This window comes from Nuphar pumila, chromosome 12 (assembly GCF_984573655.1).
Source record: "Nuphar pumila chromosome 12, dmNupPumi1.hap1.1, whole genome shotgun sequence".
In the NCBI taxonomy this organism is placed as follows: domain Eukaryota; kingdom Viridiplantae; phylum Streptophyta; class Magnoliopsida; order Nymphaeales; family Nymphaeaceae; genus Nuphar; species Nuphar pumila.
In genome coordinates, this window is record NC_143260.1 from 39,763,912 (window position 1) to 39,783,868 (window position 19,957).

Below are 19,957 nucleotides of genomic sequence, written 5' to 3' on the forward strand. Positions count from 1 at the left end.
GCTTCTATGAGTTTCGAGTTTTGGGTGGATGCTTTCAGAACTTTCACATATCTTGCAAAATGTCTACCCAGTCCAACCTTAAAAGGATGGGAATTCCCTATAGCTTCTTCTCAAACATGTTCTTAGATATGATCACCTTAAGGTTTTTGGCTGCACTTGTTACTCTTATTTAGTCCCATATTTAAATTTTAAGTTGTCTTCAAGGTCCAAGACTTGTGTTTTTTTTGGGTACGGAGTCAAACCAAAACCAAAACCATAGTCCAAACTGAAAACCTGTTAGAGTCCAACCGTCAAATTCAGCCCTTATGATTGAGCCAATCCAAATTGGTTAAAAACATGGTATGCTCTACCTAGAGAACTCTAGTCAGATAGACCTAGTTCCTAGCCAAATAGACCTAGTTATTCCCATTGAAATCAATCTTAATGAAACCGAATATGATTTAAATCCATCACCGAAAGTTCTAACTCTCTCCTCCAAGAATTCGATCACAATCTTGCATGAAGTTCAGGTTCCTCAAGTATAAATCTTATTGTTGACTTGTCTAACCAAAACTCTCTTCGAAGCGCATCACATGGTTACCAGATGATGGGACTTTAAAACCCAAGGTTTTCATTTCTACCAAACATCTTGTTCCTATTGCTCTCTTGAGTAAGGTTATAGCAAAAGAGAAAGAGCAAGATTTTTTTTGACCAAGTCAAGAGAGACCAAAAGTAGTGTCGAGATAAATGCCTTATACAAAAATCATAGGAGTTGATTAGACCTAACCCTATTATCAAGTTGACTTCTGTTACAATGATTCTTTCTATAATAGTTAGCTTAAACTAATTGATACATCAACTTAATGTTAACAATTCATTTTTTCGCGATTATATGAAAGAAAAGGTGTATATGAGTCAACCCAAAGGGTTTGGGGACAAACAATATCCTAATTATGTTTGCAAATTAAATCAGGCTCCAAGAGCTTGGTTTGAAAGGCTGAAACATTATTTGTTAAAATTGGGATTTGTAGAGGTTGAATCAGATTCATCCTTGTTCATTCGGCATGCACGAGAGAAGAAAATGTTTGTCATAATCTATGTTGATGACATTATTATAACTGACAATTCGTAAGAAGAAATCAAGAGGCCAATCACTTTGTCTGGTCAAGAGTTTTATATAAAGGACCTCAGCCTTTTGCACTTTTTTTAGGTATAGAAGTTAGTGAAGGAGATCAAGGGATATGTCTGCTTCTAATGTCTCTCTTTATAAATATTTTGGTGAATATATTAGTGATCTTATACAATATAAAAGTATTGTTGGAGCTTTACAATATGCTACATTTATTCAGACAAACATTTCCTACTCAATTAATAAGGCATGTCAATTCAGGCACCAATCAACACAGAAACATTAGGCTCATGTTAGGTTTTTGGATGCAGGGTTGGATGCCTAGATTATCAAAAGTCCACTAGTGGTTACTTGACCTTCTTAAGGTCAAATTAACTTGATTTCCTGAAGTTCATCAAAGCAACACACAATTGCTCGATCAAGCACTGAAGCAGAATATAAAGCAGTTGCAAGTGTTGTTTTTAAAATAATGTGGCTTAAACAAATAGCAAAATAATTAAATATTGACTAGTTAAGCACTCCAATTGTTTGGTGTGACAATTTAGGAGCGACCTACTTATCTGCCAATTCGGTTTTTCATGCCAGAGCTAAATATATAGAAAATGATTATTATTTTTCTCTAGAAAATGTTGCATGGGGAGAAATAGAAGTTCGATTTGTTTCTTCACAAGATCATATTGCATACATTTTTTGACAAAATCTATATATGAGTCTAAATTCATTGCCTTTAGAGACAAGCTCAATCTCATGGAGATTCACTTGAGGGGGAGTGTGAAGGATTTGGATTGTGGTCCTCATATCACACGTCTAGTTATTGGGTCCACATGTCTACAACGAGAAGACTTCAAACAGAATAGCAAGTCTTCAAGAGCGGTTGATAAGTCTAAGCTCGAGGACTCTAGAATAGCAATAACAGAGAAGATATGCAACCAGCTCAGTCAGTCTCACTATGTTAATAAAAATATAGTTTCCTAAGCTAATAGTAACTTTGTAAAAGCCAACTTAGATTGGCCTTCCTTAATTGATCAGGTCATGCTGAACATGGGCGTTTTTGCTCATGCGGGCATCTTGGCCCTCTGTTTGTATTTTGGATGAATGCCACGTGGTTTTGTTCATCCTTCATGACAAAAAAGCAAAAAAAAGGAAATAATCCATACTCCCAACTCCAACAACTCCCAAACCTAAATTCTCGATGGCTAGAATGGTTTCTCAACAAAAACAATTTCTTTACCTGACTGATCCAATCCAACCCGAGCTCTTTGGTCAGTGGAAAATATAACAGAGAGAGAGAGAGAGAGAAAGAGATAAGAGAGAGATACTTCACCTACCCAGAAAGCCGTGGCAGTGAAGGAGACTGTCCAAAGAAGGGTGGCCTGGACGTATGTAGGGTTGATGCGGAATCTCGGCCTCCTCCTGGATACCATGTAGATACCAGCAACGTAGCCGGCCATCCCTCCTTCTCTCCTATCATTCAATGAAGAAGAAAACTCAAACAACTTTCTTCTTCCTCCTTGGATGATGCCAATGCAAAAGAAGGATGGCAAGTGGCGCCAGTCTAGACAATTGGCTCTTTACACCCCCCCCCCAACCTGCCTTGAGACCGCATCGGGTGCAATCACGTGGCAGAAAATGCAACAGCCGCTGCAATTGATCACCCTCAATCTTCTCTTGTATAACCTGTCAACAATCGATAGATGGTGATTAGGTGCAGTGGCTCGTTGCATTTGTACAATGTGCCTGATCCCAACAGGCCTACCTTGTTGCCAATTTTACGGGAAAAATGAGTACGGATCCCCATCATTTGACATAGGATGGGTTCCATCCTGCATTCAATCTTAGCCGTCCAACTAATGGTTAGGATTGATCCACCATCTCACATTGATGTGAACTGAACCTAACCGTCCAGATCCATTAGCTGGATGGCTAAGATTAACATAGGATCCCTTGTTTTCCTTAAAAGTAAAAAACAAAAGGATCCTTTGTGTCCTATGTCAAAGGATGAGGCCCTTTCTGCAAGAGGATCTCGTGATATATAAAAAAATATGGACTTTGTAGGAAAAATCTCGCTAAAATAACAAGATATATGGGTGCTTGCTACATGCAGTGGAAACAAGAGTAAAGTGATTCCCAAGTGGGAGAGGTGCGATGCGGGTTTCACATGTTTCTTGCTTGTAACCCAAGGGCCTGTTTGTTTCATGCCATTTTCATATGAAATTGCTGATCTGGCATTTTTTTCCCTCCCTTTCACAACACAAGATCATCATGATTAGAAAATGTCATGATGAGACAAGTCAGCCTTAGTTTTCCACCATCTACTAATTTCCTTGTGCAGATTCTTTCGTACCTCCTTCCATACTGATTTTCTAAAAATCTAAGTTTTTTTCTCGTAAAAGGCCCTTCTAAAAATAAAACAAACATGCTCCAAAGGAGGATAAAGAGCATGCCTTAGTACAAAAGGGACCCCTTCATCGGAAAGAGGGCATGAAATAAATGTATCTACAGGGGGTGTTTGTTACACTCCCAGAAAGCCTCTTTGAAAGGACCACTTTGGAGGGAAAGTACTTCCCACCGGGGGGGAGAAACCCATTTTGACATGAAACTTGCTTTGTTGCATTTATTACGTGGGTCCTATTTTATATTTCACATAGTCATGTTTGTTTCACCCTTTGTAGAAAAGAAGCCCTGTTTTTTTACGAAAGAAAGCATCTTTCATAGGAAAGAGCATGAAACAAACACCCCCTCATGGGAGAACGGCTTCGTGTAAAACACAAGCCAACGTGGGGAACAGCTTCCCCATGGGAAGCATGTGATGCCCATTTTCACACTAACAATGGTCTTGTACGAAACTTGTGGGCCCTGCACCCACTTTCGCCTGGGAGAGCTCGTTTCAGCCCCTGTGGGAAATGGCCCCCATTTCATATGATTTTGAGCTTCTTTTGCATGAAATGTGGTGAAGCAAACGCTGCCTAAGGAAATCTAAAATATCATAGATATAAATATAAAGAAAAATATAAAATGATATAAAAACTAAAGTGTTTTTTTTTTCAAATTAGTGTCGTGATAAAAATAAGATAAAATAAATCAAGTTCGTTACAAGGAAGTCCCCATGTCTACATATTAAGGACAACTTATTGGCCGTGAAAACATTGTGACATCTTTTTTTTTTCATGTTTTTATAAGAATTTTTTCACCAAAACAAATCAATTAAGAATATTAAAAATGTAATGTAATAAACAAGAAATTAAATACTACTAAAAAGTAGCTGATATTTTGATGATACAAGCTGCTAAAAACACAAATATTGCGACAAATGCATGAAGCTTTCATCTAAATAATTACAATGCATGATTTTGAAAATATCGTGGTACTTTGGCCATCCCCTTCATTACCGACGGTATATTGACAAGCCTCTGATTGGTAAAACCCCTGAGATTTTCTCTGCCTATTTGGGAGAACACCTAGCTTCGAGTTCGACCTTGCACCAACGGGGGCTCCGCATGGTTGATAGGAGCTGTCAGTGCACGTCTCGTTGTGGTGGGACGTTGCAGGTTCAAAACCCAGTGGTATGTTAAATATTACCTGAAAAAAAAAACTTTGACCTTGCAACAGGGGACGCCACTCGTGAGTTTTGAATTGTGGTCGTCTCATGTAAAGTGACAAAATAAGGTGGAACTCTTATGGGCAAATATAGGGTTTGGCCTAGTGGGATGGGGCCTAGGTTCTTAGACCGTCTGTCTAGGTTAAAATCACATGGGTGTCATCCCTTGTGTAAGCTGAAGCTTGGCGACTCCCTAGGGTCAAGATTTAAGCTCTCCGAGTTTTACGCCGATATGGACAGAGACCGTAGTACGGCAGGCTGAGCCTGCACGGCTGGGTCTCTGCGCCCAGGGCGGTTTCTCCAAGTAAAAATTCAAATATATATATATATATATATATATATATATATATATATATATATATATATATATATATATAATTCCATATTGGTCACAGCGCATATGTTTCATATCCTAGCAAACCAACCCACATTGGACCCCTTAATAATTTACATTTTAAGTGTTCTTTATTGTCTAATAATCAATATATTATAAGCAGATTTATGAGTTGGATATGGTTAGACTTATATCTGGGTCAATTTTAGTAGGTACCTGTATGTGGATTTTTATATGTTTTTTGTTGATTAAAATCGCTAATTATATGTTGCTAGAATATAGACACGTATGGACATGGACACGATAAAGAGCAAGTATACAATTAAATATTTAATTTTATAAAATTGTGTTTAATAAATTTTACATAAATATCAAAATAATAGAAAATATGAAAACTGCCTTGACCATGTCTGACATGTGTTTTAGCATTTCCTTTTTTTTTAGGGCCAAAAGGGGAATTTGGGGACTGGCAGCAAACTGCTAATCAAAGGTAACCATTTCCCCCGGCTTTCATCCATCGTGCATGGGGATTTGGATGGCTCACTGCAGTGTGACAAATATTGCAAAAATATCATGAGAAATTACCTAAAATTTTCAAATGATAATTGTTGATAATATTTTCAAAATATCATGATTTTTTCGTAAAAACATAAATATTGCATTTTAAATACGATATTTATGCGTTTAACGACTACATAAATATTGCATTTTTTATGATATATATGTATTTTTTTAAAAATATATTTTTTAAAATTTTTAATGTGTTTATTATTGCTGATATTTTGCCAAAAAATGATTTTTTTTTTAAATTCTATTTCTCACAAGTTTTTGGCTGCCAATATTTTTGCCGTTTTAAACTTTTGTCACTGTGCTCTTGACTACATCTAGTCTAATTTGTCAAGGGAGAACCTTTCCTTTCATGCATACAAACCATAGTGACAAACTTTAAAAACGGCAAAATCTTGTTTTTCAAAAAATCGCGAGAATTTGAAATTTTTTCATAAATCTCACATTTTTTGGCAAAATATCGGCAATAAAAAATAAATTAAAATGTAAAAAATATTTTTATAAGAAATTATTAATAAAATTATTTAAAAATAAAAATACACTGTTTTTTTATGATAAATAACTGTTTAAAACTTAAATATCATGTTTAAATTGTGGTATTTATGTTTTTTCATAAATCTCGTGATATTTTAAAAATCTTGTGAGAAATTGCCGTTTTAAACTTTCAGGCAATTTCTTGCCATATTATCGCGAGATTTTCATAAATCTCACGATATTTGTCACTATGATACAAACCAATGTTGTCAGAATCGTACCAGACCCTAATTCTATTTTTAAAACAACCCAAGGAATCTGATGATTATATGATTCTGAACCAAATCGGACTGAATCAGCCAATTTTTAATCAGCAGATGGCACGTGCCAAGAAAATATCAAAATAATATTAAAATTATTTTAAACCCTTTTTAAAATCTATTTAAAAATAAGTTGATTCAGCTCATTTCATATCAAATTTTTGCTGATAGATATGAATCATCGATTCAGGTCGATTAGCAACGATAGTGACACCACTGATACAAACCAAGGGTGCATTTTGTGTCACCCAGGGGGAGCGCAGTCTTTTTTTTTTTTCGACAGAGAAAGCTGGGGTTAGGCAGACCTCTACCAGTTATACAACTATACCAATGGGATTTGAACTTGCAACGTCCCAACACAAGGTGACGTGCACTAACTGCTCCTGATCCCCCCCCCCCCCCGTTGGTCACATAGTCATCTTCTGCTGTAACTAAGTCTTCAATCCTGCGGACATCAACCCCCTTGCGCAAGCCGAAGCAAGGTGTTTTCCTGGGGGAGAGGGGTGCATACTGGGACAGTAACCCTAAGTATGACATGGCCCCATAGTGTGTTTGCATGCGCCAGTGTATCCCATGGAAAAGGCATGGTTTTCGCGCCCTTTGGAAGAAACCCATTCTTTTTTTTTTTTGCAGAGAAAGCTGGGGTAGGCAGGCCCCTACCAGTAGTAATACAACTAATACCAACAGGGGCTCCGCTTGTCTGGTAGGAGCAGCTAGTGCACATCATCTTGTGTTGGGACGTTGTAGGTTCAAAACCCAATGGTATAGTTGTATAACTGGTAGCAGTCTGCCTATCCCCAGCTTGCCTATAAAAAAAAACTAATGTCATTGGGATTCGAACTTACAACGTCCCAACACAAGGTGACATGCACTAACTGCTCCTGCCAGACAAGCGGAGCCCCCCTTTGGTAAAAACCCATTATTTTTCCGTGACATTCAAACGCACTCTAAAAATCAAAATGACCAAAGCTATAGGAGGCGAAGCTTGACAATTTCTTTGAGTTTAAGCCATTCATATGCCAAGTTCAGATGCACACTTTGGACTTGAACTCCTTGAACCTGCTTTTTGAACACGTATAAGCTGGAAAGAGGGCATGCCTTAGCCCTTACCACCAGAAATATTGTCAGCCAATATGTCAATAGGGATGAGAATGAATCTAATTTTTTATGATATCAGACCAAATTCGATATTGTAGTTGCATTTGGTAAGCCAAAACCATAATCAGATGCAGATATGGTTTTGCTACTGAATCCCACAGAATTTGGCAGATATCCGAATCCATTTACATGTAAAAAAGCAGATCTGGTATGAGCTTTTCACCGTCCAAATTCAAATCCAGATTTAGCCAACATCTGATTAGTAGAATATGGTATCGGCCACATTCAACCTGAATCTAATTCATTTACATCCTTAGGTCAACCTTAGGAAGGATCCAGGTAGGGACCAAACTGGCATCTGACCATTAGGCAGCTCTCTACCACCTTGTTTGAACCTTACCACATTTAAGTAGGGGTGTCGATGGGTTGGGTTGGGTTTGGTTTAGACCCATGAGAAACCAGAGCCAAACCTGACTTGAGGTGATGGTACCAAGTCTAATCGGACTCACCATAAGAGAAACCATATCCGGATCCTGTAAGAATTACATGAACCAGAGCCAGACCATACCCAATAAAATAATATTTCTTATCATTTTTACATTGAAAATTTGAGGATCATAATTGAAACTTAGGTCGGACCCAGATCTGGTATGAAATTTCACAAACCATACCCTCCATATATTAATCGGACTCTTCGGGTCTGACCCGGATATTAACCAGATCTTATTTATCACCAAGCTCTGACCCTATAGGGTTTGGTACGGGTTGGGTCAGGGTCAAACCCAACCCATGGACACCCCTACTTTTAAGTATAATCCTTGTTTCATTCTTTTCCTTTTTATTTCTAATGATAAGGAACCCACCAGGACCCAGCCCTAATTGATTCCACCCTATACTGCTAAACCGCGGGAGAGTACCATCGCCCCAGTCTTGTTTCATTCAGAAATTGTTGGATCTCAAATCAAATCAACTGATAAAAATTACTTTCCCCACAAATCAACTACCTACTTTTGCGCTTGGCATGGAAACATTTGCATCAAAGTAGCAAAGCGTGTTCTACAAGAGCCTGTTATTTATCACAAAACAGAATCTAACAAAGTACAGTTTCTTCCTTTTCTTGTTTTTTTTCATAACAGATGCAGGGGGTGTAACAATAACGGCTTCGCAAACCTTGATTGATAGGGCCAAGCTTGTTGATTACCGCCATTCAAGCTCGAATAAGTTTATCTGCATCATCAATAAAGAGTTGCACTGCATCACGAACAGATAAGGATAACCCATGCCCAGTTGCAACATGACTCATCAAGCACCTGACTAACTCATCCTGGATCGTAATCAACACCAACTTAATCTCTAGAACCGTGCATCAATTTTTTTTAGTAAGGTCAATATAATTGTAAGTAGATCAAGCAACTAATGAACCTGGGGAACCTAAGATCAAAGCCATTGGCGACTCCAAGCCATCAGAAAAATATAGATCAACAAGACTCGTGAGGAATAAAAGAACTACAATTTCTAGCTGTCACTTACCTCTATGTACTCAATAAAGTTGGGACAATTCAAAAAATTGTTAACCGTACCCCCATGCTATATTCACTTAACATGCCTCCAAGCTGCACTAATAATGTCATCATCTACAAATGGCCGCAGCTCCCACATCAGACAGTAGCTTTCTAACTCTGCCGAGGGTGTAGAAAGATTTAGTGACGAAACTATCTTTTCCTGAGAACTCATCATTGTTACATACGTATCAACATGGTATATTTCCCAACTTCATGTTTAGATTTAATTAATAGCATAAAAATGTTAAAATTACCTGCATTATATAGTCAACCTCCAGCATGTTATACACAGCTTGCATTGTCATGGCATATTCTGAAACACCAGCTCTCTGAAGATGTTGACTAGCACTCTCTGATTCCTTCAAGATGAAAAATTGAAATCAAATTACAGAAGAGTTGCAGACAGGGATAAAGATCACAGAAGGCTGCAAATATTAAGGAAACAAGCCAAGAGATTATATTCACTATGCAATACATAGAAATCATTTCAAAGATTTTCATCACGCATTTTTACCAAACCAATCATGGTATATAATGCCATGAAGGGAGTAAGGAATCCCACAAAAAATAGCCATTAGCTAACATACCAAGAATCCTTCATCTTTCTTGAAAGATGCACATAAGCAATAAACATGAATTTAGACCTCTGTTGGCAACTGCTGCTTTATTTCAAGTACCAAATGTCAGAAACTCAGATTGTCCTGTTAAGTGGTAACCTGAGTGGTTCCATGAAATCAGCATATGCTGTTACATTTAATCTAGTTCCCAAAGTGGGAGTTCTTTGAACATCTCATATCATTCTCAAGTGTAGCTTGCACCAACTACATGCAGACGATTCAACCAGTAAATCCAGCATTCTCAGTAGTATGTGATGTGATGGTTAACCCCCAGCTTTTTCTCAGATGGGGATGGGTAATGGTATGTGCAGTACAACAGTGGAGTTTCTCTAAGGACATGCGGAAGGGCACACACATGCATGCGTGTGTGTGCACCTCCTAATTTAGCACAGAGAACTTCACTACAATTTGAAGAAAAATGATACGTAGAATTTATATATGTACCACACAATACGTGCAAGTGTGCATGTTTATCGAAAAACAATTTAGAAGTACGAAATATACATGTAAAATATCTAATATGTAACATGTACATAATGAGATACCCGGCAGCACTGAACAATGATATAGTTATGCTGGCCCAAAAATTACTTGCATTACGTCTCCCACTAATGTTAGCTTAGATGCAAAATGTCACCAAGCTCTATTTTGAAATATTCCAATATTGTGAAAATATGATGAGTTATTTCAACAAAAAGAGATGATATTCTTGTATTAGAAATTACAATATGATTACAACATTCAAAGTAGCCTGAATTACTCATGTTTCTAATCATTGTGGCAGGCAAAATATTCCTGAGGTTCACTTAATAGTTCATATTCTAGAGCATCCATTTTCAGTAAGGACAAAAATGCTGATGATAAGTACGATGTTATTTTACCCCTTCTAGATGCTATGCTGCAGTAACTGATTCTTAAGAAGACTTGTCACTGAGCATACAGACATTAACATCTATTTTCCATATTCATTCTTATGTCTACTGTAATGCACTCAATTTTGTTGCAGCAAGCCCATCATGGATATATATTGTTTTCAAGTATTCTCGAATTCAAGCATAGTGTCCCCATGATTCAAATAAAACTTCTGTTCAATGATCCATTACCTGATTAAAGCAATTTAGTAACCTCTTACTTCACCTCTGTGGGAGGTTACAAGTATCATAGAATTCCACATAAGTTCTGGTGGAAAGCCAATCAATCAGTTTCAAATGAAATTTAAATTAATTGATCTAACTTGTTAGATGGAGCTTTACCAAAGGCTTCTGCAGCTTTTAAAAGAATTAGATGTTCAAGAGAATGAACGTCTTCTATAGAACTATACAAGTAAGCACATGCAACAGGCTTTTAAATTAAATGCTTTGTTCCCACGGAGTCACTATTTGAGTATCTTAACATACATGATGGATATCGAACCATCCATATTGACTTCTCGCAATATAGCTTTTAAACCCCTGAACCAATTTCAACTAATAGTAACTATTTGTTAACAAACATGCCAGCCCATATGGTCCTTTACAGCCAAATCAACTTGTGCAATATACATGTTTAAATGCACAAAGAAGCATAGAACAGTACAACATTCACCTCTTCAGAACTAATTAATGGATCGACTGGAACATCATCCAAGAGTTTATCCATATAATGTGGCAGTCTCTCGTTTTCCTCTTTAACTAATACAAGCCCATCCTCCCTGAGGTGCTCAAGTTCCTTTAAAAGAGACGTTGCTGAATGACAAAAACGAGGATGTCATTTATAAATTTAGAGATAAAAAGGAAAGCAACAAAGAAAATGGATCAAAGTAACCATTCCAAAAATATTAATCAAATTACAATATTAAAATTTTAGGAGTAGGATATAGGAGATGCTAAGATGTAATTATACATGTCAACATTATGCAGAAACTGTGAAAATCTCTACAAAAAGAGATTGTGTGTAACACCACAATACAAGAAATACAAAGAGTGCACAAAGGCACAAAGGAGAACACTCACAAGTGCACGAAGGCACGGATACACATGCACAAAAGCATGAAACAAAATGAACTTCAATTCATAAGTTCCCAAGAGGGGCTTTACAAAAGCATTGTTATTGCATATGCACTCACAAAAAAGGATGTGTTTACAAGGGCCACTAAGGCCTATTTATAATGCAAAAAGAAGCCACAGGGTGCAGCTTAATATGACTGTTAGAGCTGCACCCAACGGTCACATTTGTGACTGTTGGGGCAGCTCCAACAACTATATGGAGTTGTCCCTTTCACAAGGGTCAAAAAGAAAAAAAGTGTAAAAAGAAAAAGGTGTAAAAGTAAATAAAAAAAGAAAAAGTAAAAATGTTAGCCCATTAAGGTGGCTGACACCTATTAAGTAAAAGGACTAAAATACCCCTGATGGGTATTTCAGTTTACAGTTAAAAGAGACATAATATTTTAACACTCCCCCTCAAACTTAGGGTGTCACGACCGAAAGTTTGCCAAGAAGGAAGTTAAATCTTGGAGAACACAACGCCTTGGTGAAGAAGTTTGTCAGTTGATATTCTGATATAACATAAGGAAGGTCAATGGTTTTTCTTAAATATTCTTCACGAACATAGTGACAGTCCATCTCGATATGCTTCGTGCGCTCATGAAATGTGTGATTTTTGGCAATGTAGATTGCACTTTTATTATCACAACATAATTTTGTGGGCCCTTGCACTTGAATATTCATATCTTCCAACAAGTTGTGAATCCAAACAATCTCCATGATAGTAGATGCCATGGCTCTATACTCAGCTTCGGTGGATGAAAGCGATATTTTTTGTTGCTTCTTGCATCTCCAAGAGATTAATGATTCACCTAAAAAAATACAGAAACAGTGGTGGAGTGACGGTTATTTGTGTCACCTCCCCAATCAGAGTCAGTATAAGCAATTAAACTTAATTCAGACATAGAAGATAGAAATACTCCCTTGTTTACTGAAACCTTTATGTATCTACTGATGCGAAGGATGGCACTCATATGGACTGTAGTAGGTGCATGTTGAAATTGACTAGCAACATGTACTGCATGAGAAATATCAGGCCTGGTAATGCTGAGATACGCTAGGGATCCAACCAGTTGCCGGTAAGGTGTGGGATCTTTTAGGAGAATCCCATCATCAATCTTCATCTTTGAACCTACTATTTCAGGAGTTTCGCAGACCTTGTCATCTGTGATTCCTGATCTATCAAGAATCTCACAAGCAAGTTTAGTTTGAGACAAAAAATAGCCTCTCTGAGAATAGGCAACCTCAATTCCCAAAAAATATGTCAGAAATCCTAAGTCTGACATTTTAAATCTTGAAGTCAAAATAGATTTAATGCTCTTGATTCATTTGATATCATCACCTGTTATTAACATATCATCAACATATAACAATAATATAACAATAATATAACAATCCCTGCATCAGATTTCTTAACAAACAATGCAGTGTCAGTATAGCATGAAGTGAAACCATTTTCAGTCATTACATTGTTAAATCTATCGTGCCAAGCCTTGGGTGCTTGTTTCAGTCCATAAAGAGCTTTACGAAGACGAATAACTTTATTTTTAGGGATTTTCATACCAGGTGGAGCATCCATGTAAACTTCTTCATTAAGATTTCCATTTAAAAAGGCATTTTTGACATCCATTTGGTAAATATTCTATTTTTGAATTGAAGCAATGGTGATAAGACATCTGACAGTAACCATACGAGCTACTGAAGCAAATGTCTCTTCATAGTCAATCTTATATTCTTTACTGTACCCTTTAGCTACAAGACGAGCCTTATACCTTTCAAGAGAACCATCACTCTTAGTCTTGACCTTGAACACCCATCGACATCCTATAGTTTTCTTGCCATTGGGAAGAGATTGAAATTCCCAAGTGTTAGCTTTCTTAAGAGCTTTGAGTTCACTCTCCATGGCTTCTCTTCATTCAGTACATTGTTTGGCTTCTCCAAACATTTTTGGTTCAAAATAAGAGTGAATGACACTTAAACAAGCTCGATATTTAGGAGAGAAAGAATCAAAAGATACGAATCTAGAGGGAGTCCTTCTAGTTCTTTCAGTTCTCCTAGGATGACAATCATGAGTGGAAATAGTCTCACTAGGTTCACTATATAGTTCAATAGCACTCCTAAAGGTGCTTCTATCTCTATGAGAATAAGTGATGGGTTCTCTAGATACATTTTCTTCTTGAGGGGTAGAAGGGTTAGAGTTATTGTTGATCATAACCATTTCATTTTCACTATTATATGTTGATTCATCATCACTAGAGATATCATCATCCTTAGATAAAAGGTCAAAAAGAAAGGAGTAATCGGCATTTTCTAAAAGAGATTCATTTTTTTCAAAACCACTATCATTTTCCAAAAAAGTTACATTCCTTGAAACATATAATTTATCATTCTTAGAGTCATAACATCAAAATCCTTTTTGAGTTTCCGAATAGCCAAGGAAAGCACAAGGAATGGCTTTTGGTGAGAGTTTATCATTTTTATCGGTAAGAACAAAGCACTTACAACAAAAAACTCTCAACCTATTATAATCGGGTTCTTTTTCATATAGAATCTCAAAGGGAAAATTTTATCTAAATTTTTTGATGGAAGTCGGTTGATAAGATAGATGGAAGCAAGAGCCGCTTCGGCCCAAAAATTTTTAGGAATATTTTGGGAAATGAGAAGGGTTCTAGTGGTTTCAATGATATGCCTATGCTTTCTTTCGGCCAAACCATTTTATTGTGGGGTCTTAGAACACGATCTTTGATGGACAATGTCACAATCCTCAAGATATTTCTTAAACTCATTAGAGAGATATTCACCTCCGGAATCGGTCCTAAATATCTTTAAATTACTATTAAATTGATTTTTGATCATCATATAATATGTTTTAAAACATGAAAAACTTCATGCTTATGTTTGAGAAAATATATCCAATAATATCGTGAGAAATCATCCACAAAAATCATATAGTAAGCAAAACCACCTTTGGATATGACAGGTGTCGGTCCCCAAACATCCGAGTGAATAATTTCAAAAGGTTTAGTACTAAACATAGTTCTTGGTTCAAAAGGTGTACTTCTCATTTTTCCAAGAATACAATCATTACAAGAGAAAATATTTTTACAAAGATCTTTAACAAAATGTAGATATGATAGCTTGGTAATGTTGGGATGACCAAGTCTCTTGTGCCAAACATTTATGTCTTTATGTTGGGCCACATTACAAAAGGTGTTTTTAGGAATTTGAAGAAAGTCCACATAGTACAAGTCTCCTTTCCTAGAGCCTTCCCCAGTCAATCTCCTGGACCGGTGATCCTGTATTAAACATTTACTAGATGAGAATTGAATGTTACACCCAAGGTCCGTGAGTTGAAAAACGGAAAGCAAGTTTAAATTTAATTTTGGTATAAGTCTAATTTTTGGAATAAAGAAGTTTTGGGTTTTAAAATTTCCAATTCCCTTAATTTCGAGAGAAGTACCATCCGCGGTCGAAACAAAAGAAGGTGAGACATTTTTAGAATACTCAGAAAGAGATGAAATGTTTGGGGTCATATGAAAGGATGCACCCGAATCTAAGAGCCAAGAAGTTTTACCTGGAGGAGAAGAGGTGGATACGGCGGCACCAGAAATAGCTCCCTTTAGAAGAGGTTGAAGAGCCTCCACAATTTGATTGAGAGATAGAGCTTCTTTTGAAGATTCCTCTTTGGATGGTTGAGATGTAGTTGCCATTGCTAGAAGTTTCTTCCATTTTGGGCAAACCGGTTTGATATGACCTGGTTCTTTGCAAAAGTGACACGAGATTTTGCTATAATCTCTTCTTCCTCCTTGATTACCTTGATTTTGATTCTTAAAATGAGGAGGTCTATATGTTCTTAAATTGTTACCGGGTCTAGAAACAACATTAACGCCATCACATTCTTCTTGATTTGTGGACATTGCAAGCACACTAGGATTTTGCTTGCTAATGCCCATACGGGTTTCCTCTCCACTTAATTTAGTTAAGACATCTTCAAGAGAGGGAGAGGTAAAAGAGGATAGGAGAGAAGATTTTATTTGCTCAAACTCGGGCCTTAGCCCATTCAAAAAATTGAAGAATCGGTCTTCTTCTAATTGCTTATGACGAAGCTCTATGGCTTCTCCACTCCACTTGGGTTCAAGCATGGCAAGCTCATCCCAAATGGAAGAGAGTTTCGCAAAATACTCTCTTATAGACATATCACCTTGAACAAGAGTTAACGCTCTCTTTTGAAGATAATACTTATGGGACAAGTCCCTAGAAGAATACATCTTCTCAAGATACTCCCACGCTTGAGAAACCTTTTTAAACTTTATAATGTTGGCATTAATCCTTGTCTCAACGGAAGAGAAAATCCAAGACAAGATCTTGAAATTCTTTATTTCTCATTCCTCATGTTTCCTACTATATTCCTCAAGAACATTAGTTCTTTCATCTCCCTCAAGGATTTTGATTTCCCCTTCTTTAACCAAAGTAATTTTAGGCTCTGGTTCCGGAATCGAGCCTTGAATGTAACCCCAAAGACATTTTCCTTTGATGTGAGCTTCCATATTTTCGGCCCACACGTGATAATTTAAGTCATTTAGCTTGAAACCAAGAGAAAAATGAGAGTCTTTTTCACCCATTAGAGAGGAAAGAAGAAAGAAAAGAAAAAGTACCACAATAAGATTTTAAATCTTTCTTGTTGTAGTAATCTTCTAAAATATTGAATGAAGAAGAGTCTCCACTCCAATCACCAAAAAGTTGAAGGCACGTTTTCCGAGGCACTTGATATTGAGAAGAATCACACCAATTTCTTTCTCCAAACAACCTTGCTCTGATACCATGTGAAAATATCTACAAAAAGAGATTGTGTGTAACACCACAATACAAGAAATACAAAGAACGCACAAAAGCACAAAGGAGAACACTCACAAGTGCACGAAGGCACAAATACACATGCACAAAAGCATGAAACAAAATGAACTTCAATTCATAAGTTCCCAAGAGGGGCTTTACAAAAGCATTGTTATTGCATATGCACTCACAAAAAATGATGTGTTTACAAGGGCCACTAAGGCCTATTTATAATGCAAAAAGAAGCCACAGGGTGCAGCTTAATATGATTGTTGGAGCTGCACCCAACGGTCACATTTGTGACTGTTGGGGCAGCTCCAACAGCTATATGGAGTTAGTTTACAGTTAAAAGAGACATAATATTTTAACAGAAACATGTGCATGGAAATTATGCATGTGCACATCAGTGAATTGATCTAGAATCCGATCCATTTCCATAGTCAAGCGTACTCAGCTACAATTTTTGGTGTACATGAAGCAGGACCCACTCAACAGGCCCAGGTGCATGCTCTCAGATGAGCCAATGGCACAATGTGCACATTCAGACTGATTAACTCAGGCCTAGACCCAACAGACAATCAGGAGAGGCCAACAAAAGCACAGGCCAGATTTGGCTTATAAGCCTGACTATACCATGCTTAAGCTTCACACATCCTGACTTTCTCCCCCGTTTTAATATCATTCCATGTATAAGACTTCTATGGCAGAACAATCAATGTTAGAGTGTATGAAAATATTTTAAGGCATCAAATGCTACTTAGAAGTTTCAATTCTTCAGGCTGGCTAGATGTTGTGAAGGCTTATACCATAAATAAATGGGTCATAAAATATAATGATGGACATTCCACAATGCGCAGCCCTCATCAGAAAAAAATGAAGATGAAAGTGTACAAGCATACAACTAAAACATGTGAATGCATTTGCATGAAGATTTGGTGTGTAGGTATACACATGCACGACCAACATATGCCTCCACAGCTATATCACATGGACAAGGATATGGATTTACACAATACGAATATACGACACAGGTTTGAGAATTTTACAAAAAAGTAGGACATAAGCACACGTTTTGTGTGTGTCTACAGTCCCAAAACATAAGTCAAGGGCAAATGCCATTGATAGAATGTACCCATTGCTTATTCAGACAACTTGAGACTAATCACCGAGCTGTTAAGTGGTTTAAATTTGACTCCACAGGGTAGACAGTTTTTCACTTTCTCTATCCCTGTTTGGGCACATTACTGGTGTGCAGTCACCAGAAAGAGTTGCCAAGTGCCTAAGACCCTAATATGACATCGTAGGATAGTTTTCACTTAAATGACCCTGGGATACACTGTGTCATGGTTGTCAAACTGCATGCGAAAGCAGAGATCCTGGTAATTGTCATGTTCCATGAGAATTCAATTGTCAAGAATGAAGACCACCAGTAAGTGTGAATTGATTTCTGCCAGCCATAAATGCAAAAGTGAATTCAAGAAGAACAACAAAGTAGAATAAGATTTGAGATCTCACCCTGTGCTATGTGTTCATGGAGTCCTTGTTGGCACATATTTACTTTCCATATGCACATTTGCAAGATAAAAAAACAAAAATTAAAAGTCAATATTAACAGCTGATTATTAATAGAAGCATTAGAAAGACATTAGAAATATAACTGATATTTGAGTATCAGACATGGACAAAAGGAACAAACAAAAGACAAATCTTAATAACTCACAAAAAAAGGTCAGAATTCTAAACTGTAAATAGAATAACTGTACGAATCTAATGCCCAGAAGAGTTCTTTAGTTTCATTTAGAACCAAAGACAGGTCAAAATCTGCGCATATTATTAGTAATAAGTCTGATGCTATATACGATAGGTAAGATGATTTCCATAAATTCTGAAAAGGTTGGCAATTTTCACTAAGGCTCGGTTCGGCTCGCCTAAAGCTCATTGGGACATAATACTGCCACACACAAGTGATAGTTGAAGGCATGAATAATGTATTAAAAGGACAAAACAAGCACATGGTGCCCATAAGTGAACATAGAAATTCATTCTTTTTTCCATTTTCAATTCAAAAAGAAAAAGTGAATGGAGAACCATTCACTAGCTTCATGCCTTCATCAAGACCAATGGAATAGTATCTTCTCCTACTAGCTTCTTGTATTATTGGTCTTACTCATATGCACGATTTTTCTAGTTTTTTCCTTTTGAATTTGAGATCTCAGACCTAGTGAGAGAGAGAGAGAGAGCATTGTTAAAATGTATCTCCAAAAACCTTTTGTAAGTATAAATATATATATATATATATATTTATATACATAGAGATACATATACATATACATATTATATGTATATGTATATGTATCTCTATGTATACATATTATATTATATGTATATGTATCTCTATATATATAAACATATATATTTATATACATATTTTCTTTTCTTACCCAAAAAGGGTATTCTTGTAATTCCCTATTTTGCGCATATTCCATTTGGAATATGTTGTAATTTTCTTTTTTATTTTCTTGTATTTCTTTTTTATTTTTTATTTTTTTTTCTTTCTTTTCATAAAAGGTGCATTGGGGGTCCCCCAATAGAGTCGTTGGGGGCTCCCCAACGACTCCTTTGGGAGCCCCCCCCCCTTTGCACCTCTTGGTTCTTATATAAATAGGGGTGTTCCCCCTTGTTTTTCCTAAGCTTGAGAGTCTCAAGCATTTGCTCTTTTTTATGAAATACATGCACTATTGCATGTTTGCTACTTTTACGTTTTTTGCGTATTTTGTTCAAGTGTTGTGAGAGTGTCTTCGTGCACTTCTTTTATAAAGTATTTATGCTTGTATGCGTATTGTCTCTTCATAGACATTTTCACATGGTATCAGAGCTTGGTTGGTGATAGAGGATTGTGGGATTCTCTTCTTTTCAAGTACCTCGAAAAGCGTGCCTTCGGATTTTTGAAGGTTGAAGTGGTGGATCTTGCTTCTCAAATATTTTAGAAGAATCTTGCGCAAGCTAGCATTTGAAATATTGTGTTGGTACCCCCTTTCTCCCTTCTTCTTTACTTTATAATGGGCGAAAAAGAGTCTCATTTTAGTCTTGGCTTCAAATTAAATGGGTCAAACTATCATGTTTGGGCCGGAAACATGGAGGCTCACATAAAAGGGAAGGGGCTATGGGGTTATGTGCAAGGCACAATTCCGGAACCGGAACCCAAAATAACTGTGGTGAACGAAAGTGAAATCAAGATTCTTGAAGGAGAAGAAAGGGTTAAAGCTCTTGAAGAGTATTCTAAGAAGCACGATGAATGGGAAATGAAGAATTTCAAGATTCTTTCTTGGTTCTTTTCATCCGTTGAAACTAAAATTAATGCCAACATTATTAAGTTCAAAAAGGCATCGGAAGCTTGGCATTATCTTGAGAAAATGTATACATCG

The 19,957-nt window shown here is 36.8% G+C and overlaps 1 protein-coding gene across 4 annotated transcripts in view; it reads right to left on the reverse strand.

Moving 5' to 3' along the window:
- Positions 1 to 8,483: 8,483 nt before the first annotated feature.
- Positions 8,484 to 19,957, reverse strand: part of LOC149820804 (uncharacterized) — a 63,253-nt gene continuing 51,779 nt past the window's right edge. For 2 of the 4 annotated variants that reach the window (XM_089982891.1, XM_089982889.1), the window contains 4 exons: positions 18,048 to 18,089; positions 11,263 to 11,402; positions 9,316 to 9,420; positions 8,484 to 9,221 (listed from right to left, as the gene is read on the reverse strand). In XM_089982891.1, the coding sequence (XP_089839017.1) occupies positions 9,093 to 9,221; positions 9,316 to 9,420; positions 11,263 to 11,402; positions 18,048 to 18,089 (416 nt within the window). In that variant the 3' untranslated portion in view covers positions 8,484 to 9,092. The remainder of the gene's footprint in view (positions 9,222 to 9,315; positions 9,421 to 11,262; positions 11,403 to 18,047; positions 18,090 to 19,957) is intronic. The other 2 variants (XR_016426550.1, XM_089982890.1) reach the window with 2 other exon arrangements.